Raw genomic sequence first — 25,251 nt, forward strand, 5'->3', positions numbered from 1 at the left:
TAGTGCACAGGGGAGGGGATTGTCTCGCATTGTTCCAAGCAGTTAGAGGCGGTCGACAACGGTTGCGATGATGTGTTTTCTACGGGGAGAACATACAGGAGTCATCAGTTATCTTCTCGCAACCATCTTCCATAATGAAGGACGAGAGAGAAAAAAACGAATGTAGAAAGAAAACATACAAGTTGGTTGACAAAAGGGGAAGAAAAATTGAGAGATACAGAGAATAAGAAAAGAAGAAAATCGATGCAAATTTTAATATATATGTAGTAGATCCAGGTATCCAAAGGATTCGGGGCTAATGTACCTGCATTTAAACCTGTAAACGGATCGGATTTATTGGGTTTGGGTCGGATTGAACCCGACCCGTTAAGTTAACGGGTCACCCGAACCCAACCCGTTAAGCTAACGGGTCACCCGAATCCGACCCGTTAAGCTAACGGGTCACCCGTTTCACCCGTTAACACCCGTTAACAATTATTTTTATTTTTATTTTTTGCATAAAGTGTATTTTTTGTCATTAAGATTTTACTTAAATTACTAAAATATCCTCAACTAACGGGTGCTAACGGATCCTAACGGGTCTAACGGGTTGACCCAAAGTGACCCGTTATTTAACGGGTTGTTAACGGGTTCATCCGTTAACGACCCGACCCGTTAAGCATCCACCCAAATACAAATATTAACAGGTTGGGTCGGGTCGGGTTAACGGGTTGGGTCCAAAATGCCAGGCCTACCTGCATTGATGAAAAAACAAAGATGAGATTTTTGGAAACGCATCACATAGTAGTTAAAATACCTGGCTGTAAATGAACGGTTTGAGATACCACCATAGTGGCATCCCTCAGGTGTGAGTTTCTCTCGTATCGGATCACTTATTGTAAGAATATCAGTAATGAAAGTTAAATACCCGTGTCGGGAAAGGAAGTCGATGATGACAACTGACAAGAGAGAAATTTGGCTTGAAAAATGTATGATGTTTGCAACATGCGTCACCGGAGTATGAACTTGAAGCTCTCCCTCTCTCCGTCGTTAAATGTTTCGTAAGCAGCATTGTTAAAGTTCTCTATGTCAGGGGGGAATCTGAAGATGGTTTTGAATGAAGAAGAATGGAAAATATAATTTAGAAAATGAGAAAGAAAATTATAATTGAAACTAAAAAAATGAGAAATATAAAAAGAGATTTACTATTTTCTAGGAGGTCTTGGAGTTGGCCGTGACTGTATGAGAGGACAAGCTAAGTTCCAATGGAAAGTGGAAATTTTCAGAGCGAGAGGGTAGCGGTTTTTTCGCTTGCCCTCTTGGACTTTGGGCTTTTGGATTGGATTGGGCCAAGTACTTACTTAGGCCCCATCCCAACTTATGACCTTTTGTCGGTCTGTATTGACTCATGAGTCAGACTTGTAAGGCTGTCTTTAATAAGTTGCCGCGTTTTGTCAAAACTGGTCCATCTAATTACAAAATTGTAACCATATTAGTTGAGTGCATATAAATCACATTTAGTGAATATTCAGTACGGGTGACACGTGGTCAAACTTGTAAGGTTGTTCAATAAGAAGTTATCACGTTCTCAAGAGTGGAGCTAGAGGAGAGCATTTCCCTACCAAAGTGTTTTCCTTGTCCCCTTTACAAGGGATTTATGTCACCATTAGACAGGAGATTTGAACACAAGACCTTGAATTGAGAGGTAAACGCTATTACAAAGCTTCTATGAGCACCTTCTTGTTTACCAAACTTATTGAGACTAAATGAGGCCTTAACGCTTATATCTTAGGTCTTATGAGTGCTCGTAATACACTAAAATGACACTTGTTTTCTGGCCAGGACAGAAACAAAATCATGCAGGAAATTGTCATGAAAACTTAAAGTGTAAAATGTGACCGGAAAAACACTAAACAAGATAGCTATGCTCTCTTAGTGTAAACCTTAACGAGAAAGACCATACCGTATCTGTCACAGTGATATGCGACCATAAGCCCAACTCCAAGGATCACCTTTCCAAGAGCTTTGAAGGCTACAAATCAAAAGTTACATGCAGTGATGACATACTCATGAAAAAATACAATCATAAATTGAAGGAAAACATACCGACTTCTAGTTCTGGCAATTCACTATTGGGCCATATATTTGAACCACAGTATGAGGGATACCTACAATACAGATCACAAATAAAATCTGAGCAGACACAAAGTATTATGTTCTGTTTACGCAAAATCTGTAAGTTCTCAAATAGGATAAATAAAGATAAACATATCCCAGCCCAGCATAAAGACGATTTGTCCCGGCTAATTCTAAGAAAGCTTGTATCAAATGTATGATAGTTATTCATAACTAACAAAAAAAAAACAGTTTGGCCAAACATTACTGGTCTGAGCCATATACTGTGTGACCTCAGACAAAACAGATCCCACATGTACTCAGATTATGATTGATGTCCCTATTGACTTTTACCTTTGAATTAGAGATTCATCTGTCGTAGGGCTATCCAATATTGGATTTGCATAAAACGAGCCTTTTAACGTATCTGCAAAACCAGAACACAAACGGAAAATGATTGATCCTAAGTTCTTAAGTTTCCAAAGAAACAAAATTTAATACAAAGAACATAAAGTGATATCAGGCTTTCCAGATTTCTTTTCCATGACTCCATCCAAAATTTATGAGTTATGAATGGAATAATGGAGCAAAATATCGTCACCAAAACAGCGCAATCTACAATGTACATGATGGAGAAAGTACAGCAACAGCAACATTACATAAAGTTCATGTAACCTTTGGTTTCACATGTAAGCCTTTGGTTTATATTTTTAACCGATTCGTTAATAAATTCTTCCTGCACATATAGTTTCAACCCGAAACCGAAAGTTCCAAGTAAATTACAACATATCACCATACCGATACTGATGTGATTCAGAATTAAGCATTTTGAACTTATCAAAACTGATAATGGAAGAGAGAATCAGTAATTAACAACAGTAAACGCGTAACGGAATCATACACGAGTGATTGATAGAATTCCCAACCCATTTGGTCCAAATCCTTCTTCAATCTTCACTGACAAGTCTTTGTCCTTGTCCTGTATCAATCAATCCAAAATCAAAAAACGCAAAACTAGAAAAATTGAATCCTCGACATGATTGACGAGTTAAAACATAGCAATAAAACAAAACTATAAATAAAACAATTATATTCTGTTTGGGTGCTGAGAAAATGAAGAGAATAACAACCAAAAAGTCAACTGAAATAAAATTTTGCTCAACTTTCAACGAATTCTCTTGAGTTTCTGAGCACCCAAACAGAAAATAAATTAAAGCCAATTAAACCAAACTCTCATGCTCAATTTTCTCGGCAACCACAAACAGAACTTAGAGGGGGGGGGAGAGAGAGTTACTTGGAGCTCGGAGTAGGATATGGTGACCGGTGTGACGGTGGGGACGGTGGGGACGGCGGGGTCGGAGGGCGGAGGCATAGTTCGACAAGGAATTTGGCCGGAAAGACGGCGGTTGGAGTGTGACGGTGGGGAAGAATCCGTGGGAACGAAGAGGAATTTTGGTGCGGAAGGAGGGTTTTTATATAGGAGGGAGGGAGAGAGGTTGAGAGCGAAAGGCGTGATTGTCAATTTCAATTTTTTTTTTTTTTTTTAAGGTATAAAGAAAGAAAAGAGGTTGAGCATCATCAATTCCTTTTCCCTCCAAACCAAAGAACATATTCACGAATCACGATCACGATGTGCGGCAAAAATTGGTGGTGGGGACAAATATATTAAATATATGTAACTATTAGTTAAATTTAAAATTATTTGTGTACTATTAAGGATTTGTTTGAAAATGTTTTTAAAATGATTGAAAGTAATTTTGGTTAAAATGTTTTTTATATTAACTTTTAGTAAAACCAAGTGGATCCTAAAAAAAGATTTGGTGTACTTTTTTACAAAAAACGCATATCTTGAGCACTTGAAGTGCTTTTAGAATCCAAAATTAATATAATAAAAAAGGGTTTAGTCTTTTTTTTATTTTAACAAAGGATATAATCTATCTTTAAGGTGAGAGGATAGACTTAACCTCACAATGAGTTAGCACATTAATAATGTGGTTCAAATTCGCCTTTGGCGAAAATCGAATTTAAGACATCTCACTCACAAGTGAGGAGGAATGCCCTAAATCGTAGTACTAAGTAATGTGTTTAGTCATTTTTAAAAGACTTTAAAATGAGCCCTAATTTGGATCAAATTAAAAAAAGTTGAATTGGCCGGATGTAATATGTATTGGGTATTTCCTCATTCAATAATATTTACGTTGTTTTCGGCTAAAAAAAGACAGAATTCAATTGGAAAAAATAAAAAAATGGGAAATAAGGATATTCTAATTAAGGTTTTTATTAATTGTTTTAGGTGGATGGTTCATATGAAGATTATGAAACGCTTTAATTCTCTAATGTGAGGTTCCGTCTCGATCCAAAGTTAATCAGTGAAAAATATAATTAAGATTGTTATTAATTATCAATTCATGTATATTTCCCCATGTATTACGTTACTAAGTTAGACAATGAAAAATACATATAAGGTGTTATGAGAATATGCATGGCTGTCAAGTCCAACACGCGAATAGCATGCTCCACTTGTATTACTCTCTAAGGATTTTATCCAAAATCGATGATGAGTGAACAAGTTGAAAGATTATGCACGACTTTAATTATGTAACAAGTGAAGAGGCAATTTTCGCCAACCCTGACACGACAAGTTCCACTTTTTGTTCATTTTCTTGACGAAACAATCACATTTACCCTTACGATTCCGGGCATAGAGTATGTGTTGGGTTCCGTTACAGTTCCGACACTACTTAGCACTGTAGACAAGGAAATAAAAAGACAAAGTTTGGATTTCTTACAACGTATTGAGTCTCTCTTCATGGCTCTTGCAGTGTTGTTCTTATCTCACGTCCTGTTTCTCGAGCTTGGTGTTTCCGGTTGCAAATTTTGGTTCGCCGGTGTAGTGCTCAGGGGAGGGGACTGTCTCACATGGTTCCAAGCAGACAGAGGCGGTTGACAACGATTGCGATAATGTGTTTTTCTACTGGGAGAACATACAGCAGTCAGCAGTTACCTTTTCACAACCGTCTTCAGTATTTGGAGGCACCTCAAGAAATTATCAAGGACAAACGAATGTAGAAAAGAAGAAATATCGAAGTTGGTTGACAAAAGGGGGCGAAAAGTTGAGAGATACAGAGAAGAGGAAGATAAGAAGAAACTCGATGCAAATTTTAAGCTAGATTAGTTATTTTTCATTAACGAGCGATTCAGAGAAGAAGAAACAGCTGCATTTGGAAATAGCCGCTTTAGTTGCCTAGTTTGTAACATTAGCTTTATGTAAATCCGGGGAAGAAACAGGAGTAAATAAAACACAATCAGGCAGTACCAAAGAAGAAAAATGTACAGTTAGGAACAATCACCACTTCTCAAACTTTGTAGTAGATCCAGGTATCCGAAGGACTCGGGGCTAATGTACCTGCATTAGCCAGAAACAAATATCAGATTTGTGGAAAGGAGTCGCATAGTAGTTAAAATAATTGGCAGTGCGTGAATGGTTTGAGATACCACCATAGAGGCATCCTCTAGGTGTGAGTTTCTCTCGTATCCGATCACTTATTGTAAGAATATTAGTAGTGAAAAAGAAATACCTGTGTCGGGAAAGGAAGTCAATGATGACAAAAAACCAATTTGGCTTGAAACATTGCGTCCCCCGTATGGAGCTTGCAACATGCATCACCGAATCAACTTGAAGCTCTTCACCTCTCCATTTGTTATGTTTAATAAGCAGCATTATTAAAGTTCCATCTGTTTGGGGGGATATACAACTAGTATTTGTAAAAGCTAAGCTCTAAAGGTCTCACCTTGATTCTTTGGCACAAATAGCTAAGTTTTGAGATGGGACAAAATGGGTCCCAAGACCCACATACAGTGCATCCGATGGTGTTGAAATCCTTTTCCCAGTAAGTCAAAGATAAGCACCAAGAACGACATGAAAGTGTTAAAATAAACACAGAACTAAGAATTAATGCATGAAGCAACAACAACAACAACAACAAAGCCTTTTCCCACTAAGTGGGGTCGGCTATATGAATCCTAGAACGCCATTGCGCTCATTTGTATCATGTCCTCCGTTAGATCCAAGTACTCAAGTCTTTTCTTAGGGTCTCTTCCAAAGTTTTCCTAGGTCTTCCTCTACTCCTTCGGCCCCGAACCTCTGTCCCGTAGTCACATTTTCGAACCGGAGCGTCAGTAGGCCTTCTTTGCACATGTCCAAACCACCGGGACCGATTTTCTCTCATCTTTCCTTCAATTTTGGCTACTCCTACTTTACCTCGGATATCCTAATTCCCAATCTTATCCTTTCTCGTGTGCCCATACATCCCATGAAGCATCCTCATCTCCGCGACACCCATTTTGTGTACGTTGATGCTTCACCGCCCAACATTCTGTGCCATACAACATCGCTGGCCTTATTGCCGTCCTATAAAATTTTCCCTTGAGCTTCAGTGGCCTACGACGGTCACACAACACGCCGGATGCACTCTTACACTTCATCCATCCAGCTTGTATTCTATGGTTGAGATCTCTATCTAATTCTCCGTTCTCTTGCAAGATAGATCCTAGGTAGCGAAAACGGTCTCTTTTTGTGATCTTCGCTAGATTGCTCCGGTCATTAGTGTGGATAAGTATATAAATGGATAGAGATAGGAAAGCAAACACAAGATGTACGTGGTTCACCCAGATTGGCTACGTCCACGGAAAAGAGGAGTTCTCATTAATTGTGAAGGGTTTACACAAGTACATAGGTTCAAGCTCTCCTTTAGTGAGTACAAGTGAATGATTTAGTACAAATGACATTAGGAAAAATTGTGGGAGAATGATCTCGTAGCCATGAAACTTCTAAGTACCGGAGTGTGGTATCGTCTTGACTTGCCTTATCTGTCTCATAGGTAGATGTGGCATCTTCTCTGGAAGTACTCTTCCTCCATCCAGGGGTGGTATCTGTAACTGGTGGAGATGCACAAGGTAATGTATCAATTTCACTTGAAGCTTACTTGTAGTTTCATGCTTGGTCAAGCGAGATACAAACCATGTAGTAGGAGTCCCCCAAGTCGCCGAGCTGGGGGATCTGCTGAAAGAGGTGACAGACAAGGTAAGTAATCAGAGCTCCGGCTGATTGTTCACATTCTCCCTATCTTGCAGGCAGCATGAAGGATAAAGAGAAGAAAAATGAGGAGAGATGATATGGGATACTTTTGCTTTTGAAGAAGTAACTTTCCACAGGCTTATTCTTGAACTGGGCTTGAGGGTTTTCTAGTTTCCTCCAGAGTATAAGGTCAACTGAAGAATTTGAGGGTCAAAACAAGTCCATCAAATCTAGAGTACGTTCGACCCTGCTGATATGGGATACTTTTGCTTTTGATAGAGTAGTGGATGTATCGGCACGTGTGCTGTTACGCTTGTCTCCACATGCTTCCTTGTATCATTCTCACTTGCCCTATCTGTTCCTCAGGCAGATGCGGTATCTTCCCTGGAAGCATAAGATGTTGAAGATGAGTACTCGAGAGCAATGCCAGGTAAGTAATCAGGTAAGGGGTTCCAGGCAGTCAGTTCCTGGCTGGAAGCTTGATTCCAAGTGCTGACTGATTGCTCTCTTTCTCCTTGTCTTGCAGGTAAGAACAAGGCTAAAGGAAAAGACAGGGAAAAAGCATGATATGGGATACTCTTGCTTTTAACCCTGATGATATGAGATATTCTTGCTCTAGTATAGCTTGTTTACAGAGGTATTATCGGGGGGAAAAAAAGCTGAATATTTCGAAAGGCTTTGTTGGGAGTGCCCTCTCAGATAAGAGAAATGGTTGAGCATTTTTGCAGGTCTGCCTGTCCGTTAGGAATGGAAGTTGACATATATAGGAGTCTCCCTAACATCAAGTAATAATGCTATTCCTTTACCCTGCTTGGTTATAGCACGGTAGTGGGAGCTGCCAGCTTCACATGTTTTAACTCTGTCAGAGCACTTTGAAAAAGTGGTTTGTGGTATCTGGAAAGCTGATGTTGCGTGTGAAGATTACAGACCTGTCGGGGGTCTGGCTCTCGAGATTCGGAGAACGATGCCTCTTCGATTTTTGAGAAAGCAATCCTGCTGGGGGTCTGGCTCCCGAGATTCGGAGAGCGGTCTCTTCGATTTTTGAGAAAGTAATCATGTTGGGAGTCTGGCTCTCGAGATTCGGAGGGCGGTGCCTCTTCGATTTTGGAGCAAGCAATCTTGTTGGGAGTGTTTTCTCGAATGAGAGTAAAGGTTGGGCATGTTTGCTAGTCTACCTTGCCACGAAGTACAGAGGTTGACACACAGGGACTTTCCAATTATCCAGCAGTGGTACTGTTCCTTTACCCTCTCTTCGATTTTTGAGAAAGTAATCATGTTGGGAGTCTGGTTCTCGAGATTCGGAGGGCGGTGCCTCTTCGATTTTGGAGCAAGCAATCTTGTTAGGAGTGTTTTCTCGAATGTGAGTAAAGGTTGGGCATGTTTGCTAGTCTACCTTGCCACGAAGCACAGAGGTTGACACACCGGGACTTTCCAATTATCCAGCAGTGGTACTGTTCCTTTACGGGTAAGAATATGGTAGCTAGACCTTCAAAATTTATGTGTCTAAACTTTGTTAGTGTTGTTTCTTTGCAATTCTTTTACCCTTCTTGGTCAGAGCGATGTAGTGGGAGCTGCAAGCTTCACGTGTCTCAACTTTGTCAGAGAACTTTGGCAAAGTTATTTGTGGTACCCATGAGCTACTGTTGCGTGTGGGAAGTGGGTGATTGAACAGTACGATTCATGTGCTTTCTACTTCACCAGAAATCTTCGACAGAATGCCCATAATTTCCGCAAAGCTGAGTGTGCGTGTGACAGGTGCTGACAAGGCTGGAAAAGTAGGTGCCTCTTCGATTTCTGAAATCGGCCCTCGTGGTCTCTGAGCAGCCCAGCTTTTGAGAAAGCAAGCCTCTTCGATTTCTGAGATCGGCCTTTGTGGTCTTTGAGCAGCCCAGCTTTTGAGAATCTCTGAGTAGCCCAGCTTTTGAGAAAGCAAACGCCTCTTCGATTTCTGAGCAGGCGCCTCTTCAATTTCTGAAGCTTCGTCGAATGCAGATTTTTATAGGGGCTGACATTAAGTTCCAAAGCACACTTGAATATCCACCAGTAGAAGCTCCATTCTTGCACTTCTAAGATCTTGATTTGTCCGACCTCTTCTCTCTTCAACACCTTTGAAAATGTCTGGCCCCTCCGACCGTCGTTTTGACTTGAACCTTGTTGAAGAGGCAGCCCCGCCTTCTCCAGACAACATATGGCGCCCATCCTTCGTCTACCCTACTGGTCCTCTTACCGTTGGGGATTCCGTGATGAAGAATGATATGACCGCTACGGTAGTGGCCAGGAACCTTCTCACTCCCAAAGATAACAGACTACTTTCCAAACGGTCTGATGAGTTGTCTGTTAAGGATTCTCTGGCTCTCAGTGTTCAGTGTGCAGGTTCTGTGTCTAATATGGCCCAACGCCTATTTGCTCGAACCCGCCAAGTTGAATCATTGGCAGCTGAAGTAATGAGTCTCAAACAGGAGATTAGAGGGCTCAAGCATGAGAATAAACAGTTGCACCGGCTCGCACATGACTATGCTACAAACATGAAGAGGAAGCTTGACCAGATGAAGGAATCTGATGGTCAGGTTTTACTTAATCATCAGAGATTTGTGGGTTTGTTCCAAAGACATTTATTGCCTTCGTCTTCTGGGGCTGTACCGCGTAATGAAGCTCCAAATGATCAATCTCTGATGTCTCCTCCTTCTAGGGTTTTGTCCAATACTGAGGCTCCGAATGATCCCCCTCCGGTGCCTTCTCTTTCTGGGGCTCTACCGACTGCTGAGACTTCTCCTAAGCAACCTTTGTGAAGGCTCCCTCTTGTTTGTTTATTTTGACTCAAGTATATGTACATATTTGTAACTTATCGGGGATATCAATAAATAAGCTTTCCTTCATTTCAACGTATTGTGTTAAATACACCAAAGCCTTCTTCGCTAAGTTCTTTGAATTTTCTTTTGTTGAAGCTTGTATGTTGAAGCTTTGTGAGTGGAGCATATAGGTTGAGGTAGTGTTCCCTTAATTTCCCGAGTGAGGAAAACTTCTCGGTTGGAGACTTGGAAAATCCAAGTCACTGAGTGGGATCGGCTATATGAATCTTAGAACGCCATTGTGTTCTGTCCTGTGTCATGTCCTCCGTTAGATCCAAGTACTCTAAGTCTTTTCTTAGGGTCTCTTCCAAAGTTTTCCTAGGTCTTCCTCTGCCCCTTCGGCCCTGAACCTCTGTCCCATAGTCGCATCTTCTAATCGGAGCGTCAGTAGGCCTTCTTTGCACATGTCCAAACCACCGTAACCGATTTTCTCTCATCTTTCCTTCAATTTCGGCTACTCCTACTTTACCTCGGATATCCTCATTCCTAATCTTATCCTTTCTCGTGTGCCCACACATCCAACGAAGCATCCTCATCTCCGCTACACCCATTTTGTGTACGTGTTGATGCTTCACCGCCCAACATTCTGTGCCATACAGCATCGCCGGCCTTATTGCCGTCCTATAAAATTTTCCTTTGAGCTTCAGTGGCATACGGCGGTCACACAACACGCCGGATGCACTCTTCCACTTCATCCATCCAGCTTGTATTCTATGGTTGAGATCTCCATCTAATTCTCCGTTTTTTTGCAAGATAGATCCTAGGTAACGAAAACGGTCGCTCTTTGGTATTTCTTGATCTCCGATCCTCACCCCTAACTCGTTTTGGCCTCCATTTGCACTGAACTTGCACTCCATATATTCTGTCTTTGATCGGCTTAGGCGAAGACCTTTAGATTCCAACACTTCTCTCCAAAGGTTAAGCTTTGCATTTACCCCTTCCTGAGTTTCATCTATCAACACTATATCGTCTGCGAAAAGCATACACCAAGGAATATCACCTTGAATATGTCCTGTTAACTCATCCATTACCAACGCAAAAAGGTAAGGACTTAAGGATGAGCCTTGATGTAATCCTACAGTTATGGGAAAACTTTCGGTTTGTCCTTCATGAGTTCTTACGGCAGTCTTTGCTCCTTCATACATATCCTGTATAGCTTGAATATATGCTACTCGTACTCCTTTTTTCTCTAAAATCCTCCAAAGAATGTCTCTTAGGACCCTATCATACGCTTTTTCCAAATCTATAAAGACCATGTGTAAATCCTTTTTCCCATCTCTATATCTTTCCATCAATCTTCGTAAGAGATAGATTGCCTCCATGGTTGAGCGCCCTGGCATGAACCCGAATTGGTTGTCCGAAACCCGTGTCTCTTGCCTCAATCTATGCTCAATGACTCTCTCCCAGAGCTTCATTGTATGACTCATTAGCTTAATTCCCCTATAGTTCATGCAATTTTGTACATCACCCTTATTCTTGTAGATAGGCACCAAAGTGCTCATTCGCCACTCATTCGGCATCTTCTTCGTTTTCAAAATCCTATTGAAAAGGTCAGTGAGCCATGTTATACCTGTCTCTCCCAAAACTTTCCACACTTCGATTGGTATATCGTCTGGGCCTACTGCTTTTCTATGCTTCATCTTCTTCAAAGCTACACCCACTTCTTCCTTCCGGATTCTACGATAAAAAGAGTAGTTTCTACACTCTTCTGAGTTACTCAACTCCCCTAAAGAAGCACTCATTTCATGTCCTTCATTGAAAAGATTATGAAAATAACCTTTCCATCTGTCTTTAACCGCGTTCTCTGTAGCAAGAACCTTTCCATCCTCATCCTTGATGCACCTCACTTGGTTTAGGTCCTTTGTCTTCTTTTCCCTTGCTCTAGCTAGTTTATAGATATCCAACTCTCCTTCTTTGGTATCTAGTCGCTTATACATATCGTCATAAGCCGCTAACTTAGCTTCTCTCACAGCTTTCTTCGCCTCTTGCTTCGCTTTTCTATACCTTTCACCATTTTCATCGATCCTATCCTTGTATAAGGCTTTACAACATTCCTTCTTAGCCTTCACCTTTGCTTGTACCTCCTTATTCTACCACCAAGATTCCTTTTGGTGTGGGGCAAAGCCCTTGGACTCTCCTAATACCTCTTTTGCTACTTTTCGGATACAACTAGCCATGGAATCCCACATTTGGTTAGCTTCCCCCTCTCTATCCCACACACACTGGGTGATTACTTTCTCTTTGAAAATGGCTTTTTTTCTTCTTTTAGATTCCACCATCTAGTCCTTGGGCACTTCCAAGTCTTGTTCTTTTTTCTCACTCTTTTGATATGTACATCCATCACCAACAAGCGATGTTAATTAGTCACGCTCTCTCCTGGTATAACTTTGCAATCCTTACAAGTTATACGATCCCCTTTCCTCATTAGAAGAAAATCTATTTGTGTTTTTGACGACCCACTCTTGTAGGTGATCACATGTTCTTCTCTCTTCTTAAAGAAGGTGTTGGCTAAGAAGAGATCATATGCCATTGCAAAATCCAAGATAGCTTCCCCATCCTCGTTTCTCTCCCCAAAACCATGGCCACCATGAAAACCTCCATAGTTGCCTGTCTCCCTGCCCACGTGTCCATTTAAATCTCCTCCTATAAATAACTTCTCCGTCTGAGCAATTCCTTGCACCAAGTCTCCAAGGTCTTCCCAAAATTTCTCCTTCGAACTCGTATCCAACCCTACTTGAGGTGCGTACGCACTAATCACATTGATAAGTTCTTGTCCTATTACAATCTTGATTGCCATGATTCTATCTCCTACCCTCTTGACATCTACAACATCTTGTGTCAAGGTCTTGTCCACGATGATGCCAACACCGTTTCTCGTTCTATTTGTGCCCGAATACCATAGTTTAAACCCTGAGTTTTCTAGATCCTTTGCCTTACGACCAACCCACTTAGTTTCTTGTAGGCACATAATATTTATCCTTCTCCTCACCATAACTTCTACTACTTCCATAGATTTTCCCGTCAAGGTTCCTATATTCCACGTTCCTAAACGCATTTTGCTTTCTTGAACTCTACCCTTCTGTCCTAGCTTCTTCACCCTTCCCCGTCTAATAGGATCAAAGTACTTCTTTTGTGTGTCCCGTGTAAAGTTGATAGGAGCATATGCTCCCAAACAACTTTGAGTGGAGTCGTTCGAAAAGAAGTTTCTATAGCCCCCTTGCTCATTTAACACTGTATCCGGGTGCCGATGGAGATACAGCGACCCTTGCTCACTTATCACTGTGCTCAGGCCACACAGCGCGCCACTTACGGGTGACGCCCTAGCTTTAGCGCGATTTCGTTCTGGATTCATTTTCATAAGGATTCGACGTGATCATGGAGTGCCGGCTGTCGACTACCTGACGCCCTCCCCCTCCTCCTTTATCCGGGCTTGGGACCGGCAATGTAAGATAAACTTACACGGCGGAGTTAAGAATTAATGCATGAAGCAAACAGAGAAATTGTACAGGCCATTCTCTTTATATTCTTATAATCTAAACGGTTTCTCCTTATCAATGCTGGAAAAACAGCTTGCTTCTGTCATAGGAAAGTAATTGCGTCTGAGTATAGAAAAAAACATACCTACAGATCTCCCTCCTGGACTCTTTGCCACTATACGTGAAAACCCAACATCTGGGAACAAACAAATTACATTCTCTGGCATATCAAGAACAGTCCTCTGAAATGTATCCATACAAAGTTAGACACAAAATTCAAAAAGGCAATGCAATTTACAACATTGACAATCTCTGTCCGACAAGGAAATAATACCTCTGTATGATACCGTAGCGACCATGACCTGATAGGCCAACACCAAAGCCCATTGTTATGCCATCCATGAAGCTTATCTTGGGCTTCTTGTACTCAGAGATTTTGCATATTAGAGAATACTCAGCAGTGAATACCATCAAGATCAAAATGTGATGATGATGATGCATCACCACCTTGATTGTGCCTCTGGATCAAAAACCTACCATCAAGATCAAAATGTGATGTAGAGCAAGTCCTTCAACTTCTTCAGTTCCCTGTTAACAAAAGGTTATATTCATGTGTAAGAAACGTATTATTTGCACACGTTACATGTATGAATACATGCAAGTACTATTGTTGGCTAATTGAGATGAATGTTACTTAATGTATAATAGACATCCGTAAGTTATATGTGCTTTTCATGTACGATGCAGTAATTCAGAATTTTATTGGGAATGTACTAACAGATTTATCTCTCAATACATCAGTGACCTCTTGATAGTTCCACAACCTACTCCATTCTCCAGGGGGGGGGCAACAGGAATTTTCAGAAATGATTACTTTGGCCATTTCTTGAAGCAAATCATGCATATTCAACTTGTTGCGTTCAACAGTTATAAGGCATTGTTCATGAAGGTCACTGATTCCTATTGTTGCAAAAAAGTTACATCCATCTAATATTTTTGCGACAAAGTCCTTATCCAATCCAATAAAGAAACAAGATATGTCAAGGAATATATCCTTCTGTGTAGGATCTAGCCTTTCAAAGCTTACTCTTAGCGCTTTCATTATTCCTTCATTAGGAATTTTTTTCAATTTCTCCAACTGACTTTTCCACTCTGTTGGGGTTCTTTCAATCATAGAAGAACCTAAAACTTCAAGGGCTAGTGGCAAACCACCACAGTAAGAAATAACCTCTTTTGAGAGTTCAAGATATCCTTCATTAGGCCAACTATTTCCAAAGGCATGCCAACTAAACAGCTTCAGAGCTTCTTCTTCATTCATTCCCTTAAGCAGATATGTCTTGTCCACTTTCATGTTCACTTGCTTTAGTAAACGTTCATCTCGTGTCGTTATGATAATTCTACTTCCTGGGCCAAACCAATCACGATTTCCAGCTATTGCATTTAGTTGTTCCACTTTGTTTACATTGTCAATAATGACAAGTACACTTCTACGTTGGAGATGATTTTTTATCAAACTGATACCTCTATCAACACTGGTTATCTTAGACTCGGTCTGTTTCAAGATGTCAGAAACAAGTTTTCCTTGCAAATCAACCAGATCATATGCACTAACGTTGGCAAGGAAACTTTTGAATTGGAACTTATGATGAATTTGGTTATAAATGGCTTTGGCAGCTGTTGTTTTACCCAATCCACCCATCCCCCAAATTCCAACCATGACAACGTCATTTGATCCACCACCTGAAAGATAACTGATAATATCTTGAACGCGAGAATTGATTCCAACCGGGTGCTTGGCCACATTTAATTGGTTTGCGCTCAGAAGCCATTCCGTAATGATCTTGCCAACAATTTCTCTAATAAGATTTGCTTCGCGCCTGAAAATTGAATTTGTAAGCATTAGTGGGACTCAATGAACAATAGGAGCAATCAGTACATAGACAATTTTCTTTACTTCATAAAAGAAAGAAATTCATTCATTAATTAAACTCCAATTACGGTTTATGTTTTATATGAGAGGTTAAGGTGTATTAATTAAGCATGTTAATTAATGTTTAATTAGCTTCTGTAAAATGTTAATTAAGCATGTTAATTATATGAGAGATTAAGTCATTCACTAAAATGTTTCAAATCTTGAAAAGCAGGTGAATGATTACCCATTGTCAGTGATTTGAAGATGTTGGCCAGACAAATTTGCAGCTTCTGTAAGAGCCTTTCTCCATTGCTTTACCCTTTCTTGTTTAGCTTCACGTTCCTTGTCATCTTTTTCTTCATGGATGCCCTCTTCGTGCTTCTGAAATGCTTGAGCTAAATCTCCGTTCTGCTTCCTAATATGTGAAGGATCAACATGATAGAATATTGGCAAAACACGTCGCCCCAGTTTGTATCTGCACTCCATGATCTTCACCAGCTCGTCAAGACACCAACTCGAGTCCGCATAACTCTTTGAGAAAACAATGATAGATATCCTCGCCTCTTCGATTGCCCGGACCAGTTCCTGTTTTATTTCTTCCCCTCTTTCTAGATCGTCCTCATCGATATAAGCCTGGTATCCCCTGTCTGTTAATGCCGCATGGAGGTGGCCTGTGAAACCATTGCGTGTGTCTACACCGCTGAAGCTCAAGAACACGTCGTAATTCCAAAGTTTTGACTTGGAGGAGGATGAAGAGGAGGCTTCGTGGGTTGTCATGGCGATATCCACCGTTATGGCACTGCAGTGGTTCAGATCACGACTGCAAAAATGGCAGTAGTTGTGTTCGTGCTGTCAAACGGATGATCCTGAATTACCTAAACCCAAGTCAAGCTCCTTCAGTCAACAAGAACAAAGTTTATAATATAATAATGTTGGCATATGGACTTGAGAAATGACAGAATGTTGCCGGAAGGTGCAGAGAAAGAAAGAGGAAAAAAGGAACGAAAGGACAAAGACTATCCAAAAGATTCTTGGCTGTGATTACAGCTATTCATAGGAGAAACAACGGACATATTTTCATAGGAGAAACAACCTGCCCATCTTCGTATATAATACATTTCAATGGACATTTTAATAGGAGAAACAAATTTAGTTTCTACTAGAAATTTTTACATGCGCGTTGCTACGGGATTTGAAATTGTATGAAAGATTATCTTTGAAATATATAATAGATTGTGTGATTGAAGATTAATACTATTTACATTGAAAATGTTGGAAAAAGTTTTACATACAAAAGATGGTGAATTTTTTTCTATCTACATGCATTATGTTATGGAATGATATATACATATATATAATTAATCAGATTCAAGTGTGGGATAGCAAGGTCGCCTATAAAGTTGTGAAGTCGTGGAAACATAAAGGACAAATAACAAATGAGTTTTGAGAAATTATTCCACAAATGTCATTCTGCAAAATGTATTAAAGATGATTGGTATAAGATTAGCAGTCATGAGTAGTGTAACAACATCAACAAAATAACTATAGCTTTCTAAGAAACCCGATGACAAAATCAACAAAATAGAATGGAAAAATGACTTACACTTTTAAGGCATGCTCGAATCTTGATCTAAAATTGGTGGTGGGTCGATTGTTGGTCACCAACTCTAAATGAAGAATTCATCAGAACCTAGAAATTTAAACTAAGAATTTTCCAAAATCAACATTTACTAAAAACCAGTTACTTGGTTATCATGCATGATGGCTTGCCAAAGACTGAATTAAGGAATGCACAACTTTACTTTTATGATTATTTTCAAAGACAGCTAAAAGGTCAGATCCAAATGAAAATAAAAGTTAGGACTTCACAAAACCAATTAAAAATCTAATTCCAAAGTTACAAACACCCACTAAATGATTCCAGATAAAGTTTTAAACTCAAGGTCAGACCAAATGAAATTAAAAGTTAGGACTTAACAAAACCAATTGAAAATCTGATTCCAAAGTTCCAAACACCCACCAAATGATTCCAGATAAAGTTTAAACTCAAAAACCCAACGGAAACAAAAGCATTGGTGTGGATTAACTGTATCTGATTGTCGAACGGATGATACTGAAATACCTAAAAGGCTAAACCCAAGTCAAGCTCCTTCAATCAACAAGAACATAGTTTATAATATAATAATGTTGGTGTATCGACTTGAGAAACGACAAAATGCCGGTCCGGAAGGTGCAGAGAAGAGTAAGAGAGAGAAAAAGAGGAAAGAAACGAACACAAAAGGACAAAGATTATCAAATAGATTGTAATAATGACTTCTTTGGAGGTGATTACAGGTATTCAACCACCAATACTGTTTTATTTTAGGTTGAAATGTGTAAGCATCTAAGAAGTAGCATGGCAACAACTACATAATAAACAAAAGTGATAGGAAAAAAGGACCCAGATGTGAAACGACAACTAAAAACAATTGTCTCGCAAGCCGTCGGGTTTCGTCGGAAAATCTGGGTTTTCGAAGAAAACAAGCGTGCATGAATAAATAGTCCAAAAATCGACCTCAAATCATCACCAGACAGGATTTAACCCATGAATATAAAGGTTAAACGAGAAATCTCACCTGGGTTTTGAGTTTCGAAGCTTGAAACTCTTGGCTGCAAGGGTGGATCACTGAAATGGTGCTCCGATGATGCATGCAATGATGTATTCGAGTTCCTTGAGTCTCAGGGATTCCAAATATGTGATTTTGGGGCTGGGTTTGTGAGTGAATCGAAGTGAGAGCAAGGGTTTAGCTCCCGGAGCTTAGAGAGAGAATTTGAGAGTTAGAGAGAGAGTGAGTGAGAGAGGTGTCGAGCAAGGGGAAGAAGGGAGAGATTTGTCACGGGTGAGGGAAAAACAAAAACCGTGGGCCGGGCTTTTGGGTTTGAGAGTCCTACTCCCAAAGATTTGGGCCGGAATGACAAAGCCCAACACGAGGGCATAATCGTAATTTGCACCTATTTTTAGAACGGGTTGTTTCAGTTATTCACCGTTATGGCACTGCCGTGGTTCAAATCACGACTGAAAAATGGCAGTATTTGTGTTTGTGTTGCCGAACGAATGATATTGAAATACATAAACCCAAGTCAAGCTTCTTCAATCAACAAGAACAAAGTTTATAATATAATAATGTTGGCTTATGGACTTGAGAAACGATAAAATGCCGGCCAGGATGGCGCAGAGAAAAGTAAGAGAGAGAAAAAGAAACGAACACAAAAGGACAAAGACTATCAAATAAGTTGTAACAATGACTTATTGACGGTGATTACAGGTATTCGACCATCAATAATGTTTTATTTTAGGTTGACATATGTAAGCATCTAAGAAGTAGCATGACAACAACCACATAATAAACAAAAGTGATAGGAGAAAAGACCCCCAAATGTGAAACAACAACTAAAAACAATTATTCAACGTGGGCGGTAAATGATTCAGCCATTTACAAGATTCAAACGTAAAACTACGATCTATTGGACAGTTGTATTAACTATTAGACGGTGCTCTAATGTAATACATCCAAATGGGGGTGGACTACATAATACACCCCAATGGATTGTTTTAAGCTCCTCTACTGCTAAAACTATTGCAAAATGCGCATTAGGATTATACTTCTATTAGCTGAGCCTTTCCTTACTAGGCAAATGAACCATATAATACACCAAGATGGATGTTATGCAAGTTGGAGTTTGAGCATAATTTTTTTTGTTATCTCATTGTCTCACATTGCAAGAATTAAAAAATTTATAATATAATAACGTTCGCGTATGAACTTGAGAAATGACATATTGCCGGGCGGCCGGCAAGGTGCAGTGAAAGAGAGGAAAGAAAGGAAGAAATGAACACGAAAGGACAAAGACTATCCAATGGATTATAAACAATTACTTCTTGGGGATGATTACAGTTATTCAACTATCAATAATGCATTATTTTAGTTTAGAATTTGGAAGCATTTGAGAAGTAACATGACAACAACCACATAATAAACAAAAGTGATTAGAAAAAGACCCAAATATGAAAGAATAATTAAAAACAATTATTCAAGAAAAGTGATAATGATTAAACCATTTACAAGATATGAACTTAGAACAACAATATATTGGATCATTGTATTAACTATTAAGTGGTGCTGTAATATAATAGATCCAAATGGGGATGGACCATATAATACACCCAAATGGACCATTTTTAGGCTCCACTGCTAAAAACTAATGCAAAATGGGCATTAGGATTAAACTTGTATTAGCTATCTTTCCTTACTAGTCAAATGAACCATATAATACACCCAAATGGATGCCATCATGCCATATATAAACAAAGTTTTGAAAGGACAAGGTAGCTAACGCTGTCTTTTTATATATGTAAGCAACAACCCTAAATCTTATTGGTGCTAATTAACTAATGTATTTATTAGCCAGTTGGATTCCTTAGCTAGTGGTTAACTATTTTTGTTTAGTTTAGTAGTCAGGTCGTAATTAATTAGTCAAATGAACCATATAATACACCCAAATGGATCAAGTTGTAAGTCAACGTAAAAACTTATTCTCAGTTATCAACTTAATCACGTAGATGTGGAAGAAATCGTCTTAGAAAATTGGGATTAAGAACTGAAGTTCTCCTGCAACTCTACACAACTGAAAGCAAGGCTCGCTCAATGGGGCTTGAGTTTTTTAGTGGAAAGAGCAGAGACCTCAGTTTTATACATGGAATTCAATAAGGATCCCTCCCATTAAGTGATCCTTATCAAAAAGTAGCTTTTTCACCGTGAAACACTTATGCATTTTATCAGCTAGAAGAGTTCTAGTTTTACTGAGAATGTATGTGACCCGAAACTGTAAAGAAATACAACTCCTGATAAGGCAGCCACAAGTGTCAATCCTTATCTCCTTGTCATTCCACATGTCTTTAATCAAATCACCAAGTGTTTGCTCTCATATAGAACTTACACAAGTCTCATGTAGTTTCATCAAACTTATTTTCCACAACGGTAAATATATTTCAATGGCTCCGGTTTTCACATGCCAGTCAGTCACATGCCAGTCAGTCACACGCCCAACTCCTCAACGTTCGGGCTCAATGGCTCGAAGAGAGCTTCCACTTCATTCTGATTCACCTCCCTCTTACTTTGACAGGTTCCACTTCGGTTTCTGCATTGACAAAAAACAGAAGCAAAAGATAACGATCTGTTCTGATACAAGGAAAGTAAGATGATTATATAACTGTAGGTCTAGTAAACGCTGTAATGGTTTATGTTGCAGCAACTTCGTCAGCAAGTGATTTTATAGCAAGGAATCTTGAGCATAATTAACGAACCTGATCCTTGTCCACCAAAACTGCCCGTACACCTCCAGCAAAATCATTCCACAAAGACGATCTTATAGCAACGCGATATTCAGTTTTCATCACACCAGTTAGCTGGTATTGGTCAAGTAAAGCACATGTTACTTTCTGAAAATTTGATATACTACAACGCAAAACCTATCAAAAGGATGCAACCATGTGATGCAAGAAACGAAAAGGTAGAAAGTCCAGACTCACTGTGGATAATTGACTGTCATTTTTCCCAAGCACGGATGCAACTTTAGCGAAATAATTTTGTGTCACATAAAGTGAAAACAGAGCACCCTTTCGAAGACCTTAAGGGCACGTTTGTTTGACAGGATTAGCAAGGCTTGGACTGGACTAGACTATAGTCCTGTGTTTGGTGTGCAACCGGATTAGCTTTAATGGGCTTAGGTGGGACTCGCTCGGATTACACGCCTCCTTACGAGTTCTTAACGAAGAACCCCAATTTTGGGCGGACTTGTAAGCTCGGAGAGAAAACCGCGAGGATCCCCAACGTCCTGCTCGTCCTCATCTCTGCGAGGATCCCCAACGTCCCTCGTCCTGCTCGTCGCTCGTCGTCGACCTTGCCCTGCTTCCTCGTCGTCCTCCTCCTCACCCTCATCTCTGCGTCTTCTCGCCCTCATCTGGTCGGAGACAGTCTGGTAAGCTTCAAATCTTCGATTGATTTCGTCGAATTGAGATTAGAATTTGGGGTTTTCATATTTTTAGTTCAAATTGAGATTAGAATTTGGGGTTTTCGTATTTCAACTTTTCTGGTAAACTTCAAAATCAATTTTTAGGTCAAATTGAGATTAGAATCTGTGTGTGTAATCTCTGTGTGTATGTGTGTGTGTGTGCGTGTGTGTGTATACTATGTGTGTGTGTACTCTGGTTTGTCTGTGTGTGTGTGTATACTCTCTGTGTGCGTGTAATCTCTGTTTGTGTGTACTCTGTGTGTGTGTGTGTGTGTGTGTGTGTAAGTGTAATATGTGTGTGTATGTAATCTGTGTGTGTATACTCTGTGTGTGTGTGTGTAATCTGTGTGTGTGTGTGTGTGTATGTATGCAGTGTGTGTGTGTGTGTATGTATGTATGTATGCAGTGTGTGTGTGTATGTATGTATGTATGCAGGGTGTGTGTGAGTGTATGTCCGTGTGTGAGAGTGTGTATGTCCGTGTGTGAGAGTGTGTATGTCCGTGTGAGTATGTGTGTGAGTGTGTATGCAGTTGTGTGTGTGTATGCAGTGTGTGTGTGTGTGTGTGTATGTATGCAGGGTGTGTGTGTATGTATGCAGGGTGTGTATGTATGCAGGGTGTGTGTGTATGTATGCAGGGTGTGTGTGAGTGTATGTCAGTGTGTGAGAGTGTGTATGTCCGTGTGAGTGCAGTGTGTGCAGCTGACCAGTGTGTGTGTGTGTATGTATGCCGTGTGTGTGTGTATGTATGCAGTGTGTGTGTGTATGTATGCAATGTGTGTGTGTGTATGTATGCAGTGTGTGTGTGTGTGTATATATGCAGTGTGTGTGTGTGTGTGTGTATGTATGCAGTGTGTGTGTGTATGTATGCAGTGTGTGTGTGTGTGTGTGTGTGTATGTATGTAGTGTGTGTGTATGTATATATGTATGTATGCAGTGTGTGTGTGTGTGTGTGTGTATGTATGCAGTGTGTGTGTGTGTATGTATGTATGTATGCAGTGTGTGTGTGTGTATGTATGTATGTATGCAGGGTGTGTGTGAGTGTATGTCCGTGTGTGAGAGTGTGTATGTCTGTGTGAGTATGTGTGTGAGTGTGTATGCAGTGTGTGTGTGTATGTATGTATGCAGTGTGTGTGTGTGTGTGTATGTATGCCGTGTGTGTGTGTGTGTGTATGTATGCAGTGTGTGTGTGTGTATGTATGCAATGTGTGTGTGTATGCAGTGTGAGTGTGTGTGTGTGTGTATGTATGTATGCAGTGTGTGTGTGTGTGTGTGTGTGTGTGCAGTGTGTGTATGTATGCAGTGTGTGTGTGTGTGTATGTATGTATGCAGGGTGTGTGTGAGTGTATGTCCGTGTGTGAGAGTGTGTATGTCCGTGTGTGTGTGTTAGTGTGAGTGTGAGTGTGAGTATGTATGTGTATTTTGCACATTTGTCCATGAGTGTGTGTGTGTGTACTTGGTTTATAACCATGATATTACAATGTGAATGTTTTGTATTGTGTGGGGTTGATGCTGAATTGCAATTTTTTGTGGTTGTTGGTTGCAGAGAAGAGGAGCATAAACGGAAGGCTAAGGCTAAGGCTACTGCATTACAGGTGTCCTTTAATTTCCCTCTTCACATGCAATGCCTAGCAATGATAGCAATCCTCATACTAGTGTTTTTAGACACATGTTTATAGATGTATAAGAGTAGAACATTTTGAATATGATGTCTCGGGTTAATGATAACTTTTTTTTTTCAACGCCACCTGTATATTTGTTGCCTCGGGTTAATGATAACTTTTTTTTTTTCAACGCCACCTGTATATTTGTTGCCTCGGGTTAATGATAACTTTTTTTTTTCCAACACCACCCGTATATTTGATGCCTCGGATTGTGACTTCGCTAGTTACTTTGATCTAGTTCATTTCGTATCATAATCACTTCATTTCCATCACCCTTAATAACAGTAAATATTACATATATAATGTCCTTAATTTGTTTTTTGTTTTTTTTTTGTTTGGATAGATATGGATCGAAGGAAGCTTTTATTGATCTTATTGTTAGAGATGTCTTATTTGGAGACAATTTGCATTTGTACGATTCTTGTGTTGATGATGCTACGTGGCAAACAGAGACATGTTGAACGACCCACATTGACTAACCGTTAACTTATTAGATGAGAGATTAGTTTGTGTTATCTGAATGGTATAATAGGGAATACTGATACTGAATGTGTCAACGAATTGAGAATGGATAGAAGGACTTTTGGCATATTATGTGACTTACTTCGTCAAGATGGGAGGGTAAAAACTGATGGTTTGGTGTCTGTAGAGGAGCAGGTGTGTATGACTTTACAAATATTAGCACATCATACTAAGAATCGTAGTGTTGGCGGTAGATTTTATAGGTCGGGAGAGACTATAAGTAGGTATTTCAATAGCGTATTGCAAGGAATTTTGCGATTACAAGGTATCCTACTAAAAGTCCCTCAGCCTGTGCCTATTGATTCTACAAATCCTAGGTGGCAATGTTTTAAGGTATGATGAGAATTTTTTTTCATTTTCCCTAAGCTTTAACTCTTCATTCCCTTTGTATAAATTAACAAAAACTTTTTTTTTTTTTTTTTTTTTTTTTTTAAGAATTGCTTGGGAGCATTGGATGGAACACACATTGATGTGCATGTACTTGAAATTGACAAACCAAGATACCGAACAAGAAAGGGTCGAGTCGCAACTAATGTGTTAGGTGTGTGTTCAGGAGATATGCAGTTCATATATGTGTTTCCGGGGTGGGAGGGTTCCGCATCAGACTCTAGAGTGCTACATGATGCAATTACTAGACCTAATGATTTTAAGGTACCAGCGGGTAAGACTATTACTTAGTCTCAACTTTGTAAGTTAGGTCTAGTTCTGTTTGTCAACTACAAAACACTAATAAGGTCTGTTTTTTTTTTCATTAGGTTATTATTACCTTGTAGATAGTGGTTATACAAATGGTGAAGGATTCCTTGCACCCTATAGAGGAATACCTTATCATTTATCTGAATGGGAGGGACGAACACCTTCTAATAAGGAAGAATATTTTAACATGAAGCATTCTAAGGCAAGGAATGTAATTGAACGCTGTTTTGGCTTGCTAAAAGGAAAGTGGTCGATACTAAGGAGTCCATCTTTCTATCCGATAAGAACACAAGGTCGAATAATTACCGCTTGTTGCCTACTACACAATCTTATTAGGCAAGAGATGTCTGTAGATCCAATGGAGAATTTGCCAATAATAGAAGATGGACAAAATACAGAAGAAGGTGAATATGTTGGTAGTGTTCAAACATCTGACCAGTGGACTGCAAAGAGGAATGATATGGCTCAGGAAATGTATAACGAGTGGAGAGCAATTAGGAACCAGCAACCGAACTAGCTATATGTGTTAATGATAACATTTTATTTTAGTATTCCTTTTTATCATGCAATTGTTAGATATTAGCACAATGATTGGATGGTATGCAAATTAATTGGATATTATGCAAGTTGATTGGATATTATGCAAATTGATTATTTGTATGGTATTTTCCTTCATTAAAATATTTTTTGTTTAGGTATGGATAACGAAAATATTTTGAATGCTACTCAAGAGCCAAAAGGAAGAAGGCGTAAATGGGAAGCATTTGAGGAAGAAGTATTACTAGGAGTTCTTGAGGATTTTGTTGCTCGGAAGCAACGGTGTGACACCGGTGCTTTCAAACAAGGTACTTTGGTTGAAATAGCAAAGCTGTCAATGTTTTATGTCCTCATTCAAATATAAAAGCAAATCCA

The 25,251-nt window shown here is 39.7% G+C and overlaps 1 protein-coding gene across 1 annotated transcript; it reads right to left on the reverse strand.

Moving 5' to 3' along the window:
• Positions 1–232: 232 nt before the first annotated feature.
• Positions 233–18,250, reverse strand: LOC139188659 (disease resistance protein RUN1-like). Its single transcript, XM_070806313.1, has 16 exons — positions 18,024–18,250; positions 17,012–17,075; positions 15,653–16,283; positions 14,275–15,373; positions 13,831–14,084; positions 13,642–13,738; positions 5,886–5,975; positions 5,673–5,786; positions 5,445–5,500; positions 4,884–5,068; positions 2,996–3,073; positions 2,449–2,521; positions 2,086–2,147; positions 1,943–2,011; positions 1,186–1,448; positions 233–1,080 (listed from the first exon to the last, which is right to left on the reverse strand). The coding sequence occupies exons 3-5, from the start codon at positions 16,183–16,185 to the stop codon at positions 14,022–14,024; spliced, it is 1,695 nt and encodes a 564-aa protein (XP_070662414.1). The 5' UTR covers positions 16,186–16,283; positions 17,012–17,075; positions 18,024–18,250; the 3' UTR covers positions 233–1,080; positions 1,186–1,448; positions 1,943–2,011; positions 2,086–2,147; positions 2,449–2,521; positions 2,996–3,073; positions 4,884–5,068; positions 5,445–5,500; positions 5,673–5,786; positions 5,886–5,975; positions 13,642–13,738; positions 13,831–14,021.
• Positions 18,251–25,251: the final 7,001 nt, after the last annotated feature.

Source organism: Malus domestica, chromosome 02 (genome assembly GCF_042453785.1).
Source record: "Malus domestica chromosome 02, GDT2T_hap1".
Lineage (NCBI taxonomy): Eukaryota > Viridiplantae > Streptophyta > Magnoliopsida > Rosales > Rosaceae > Malus > Malus domestica.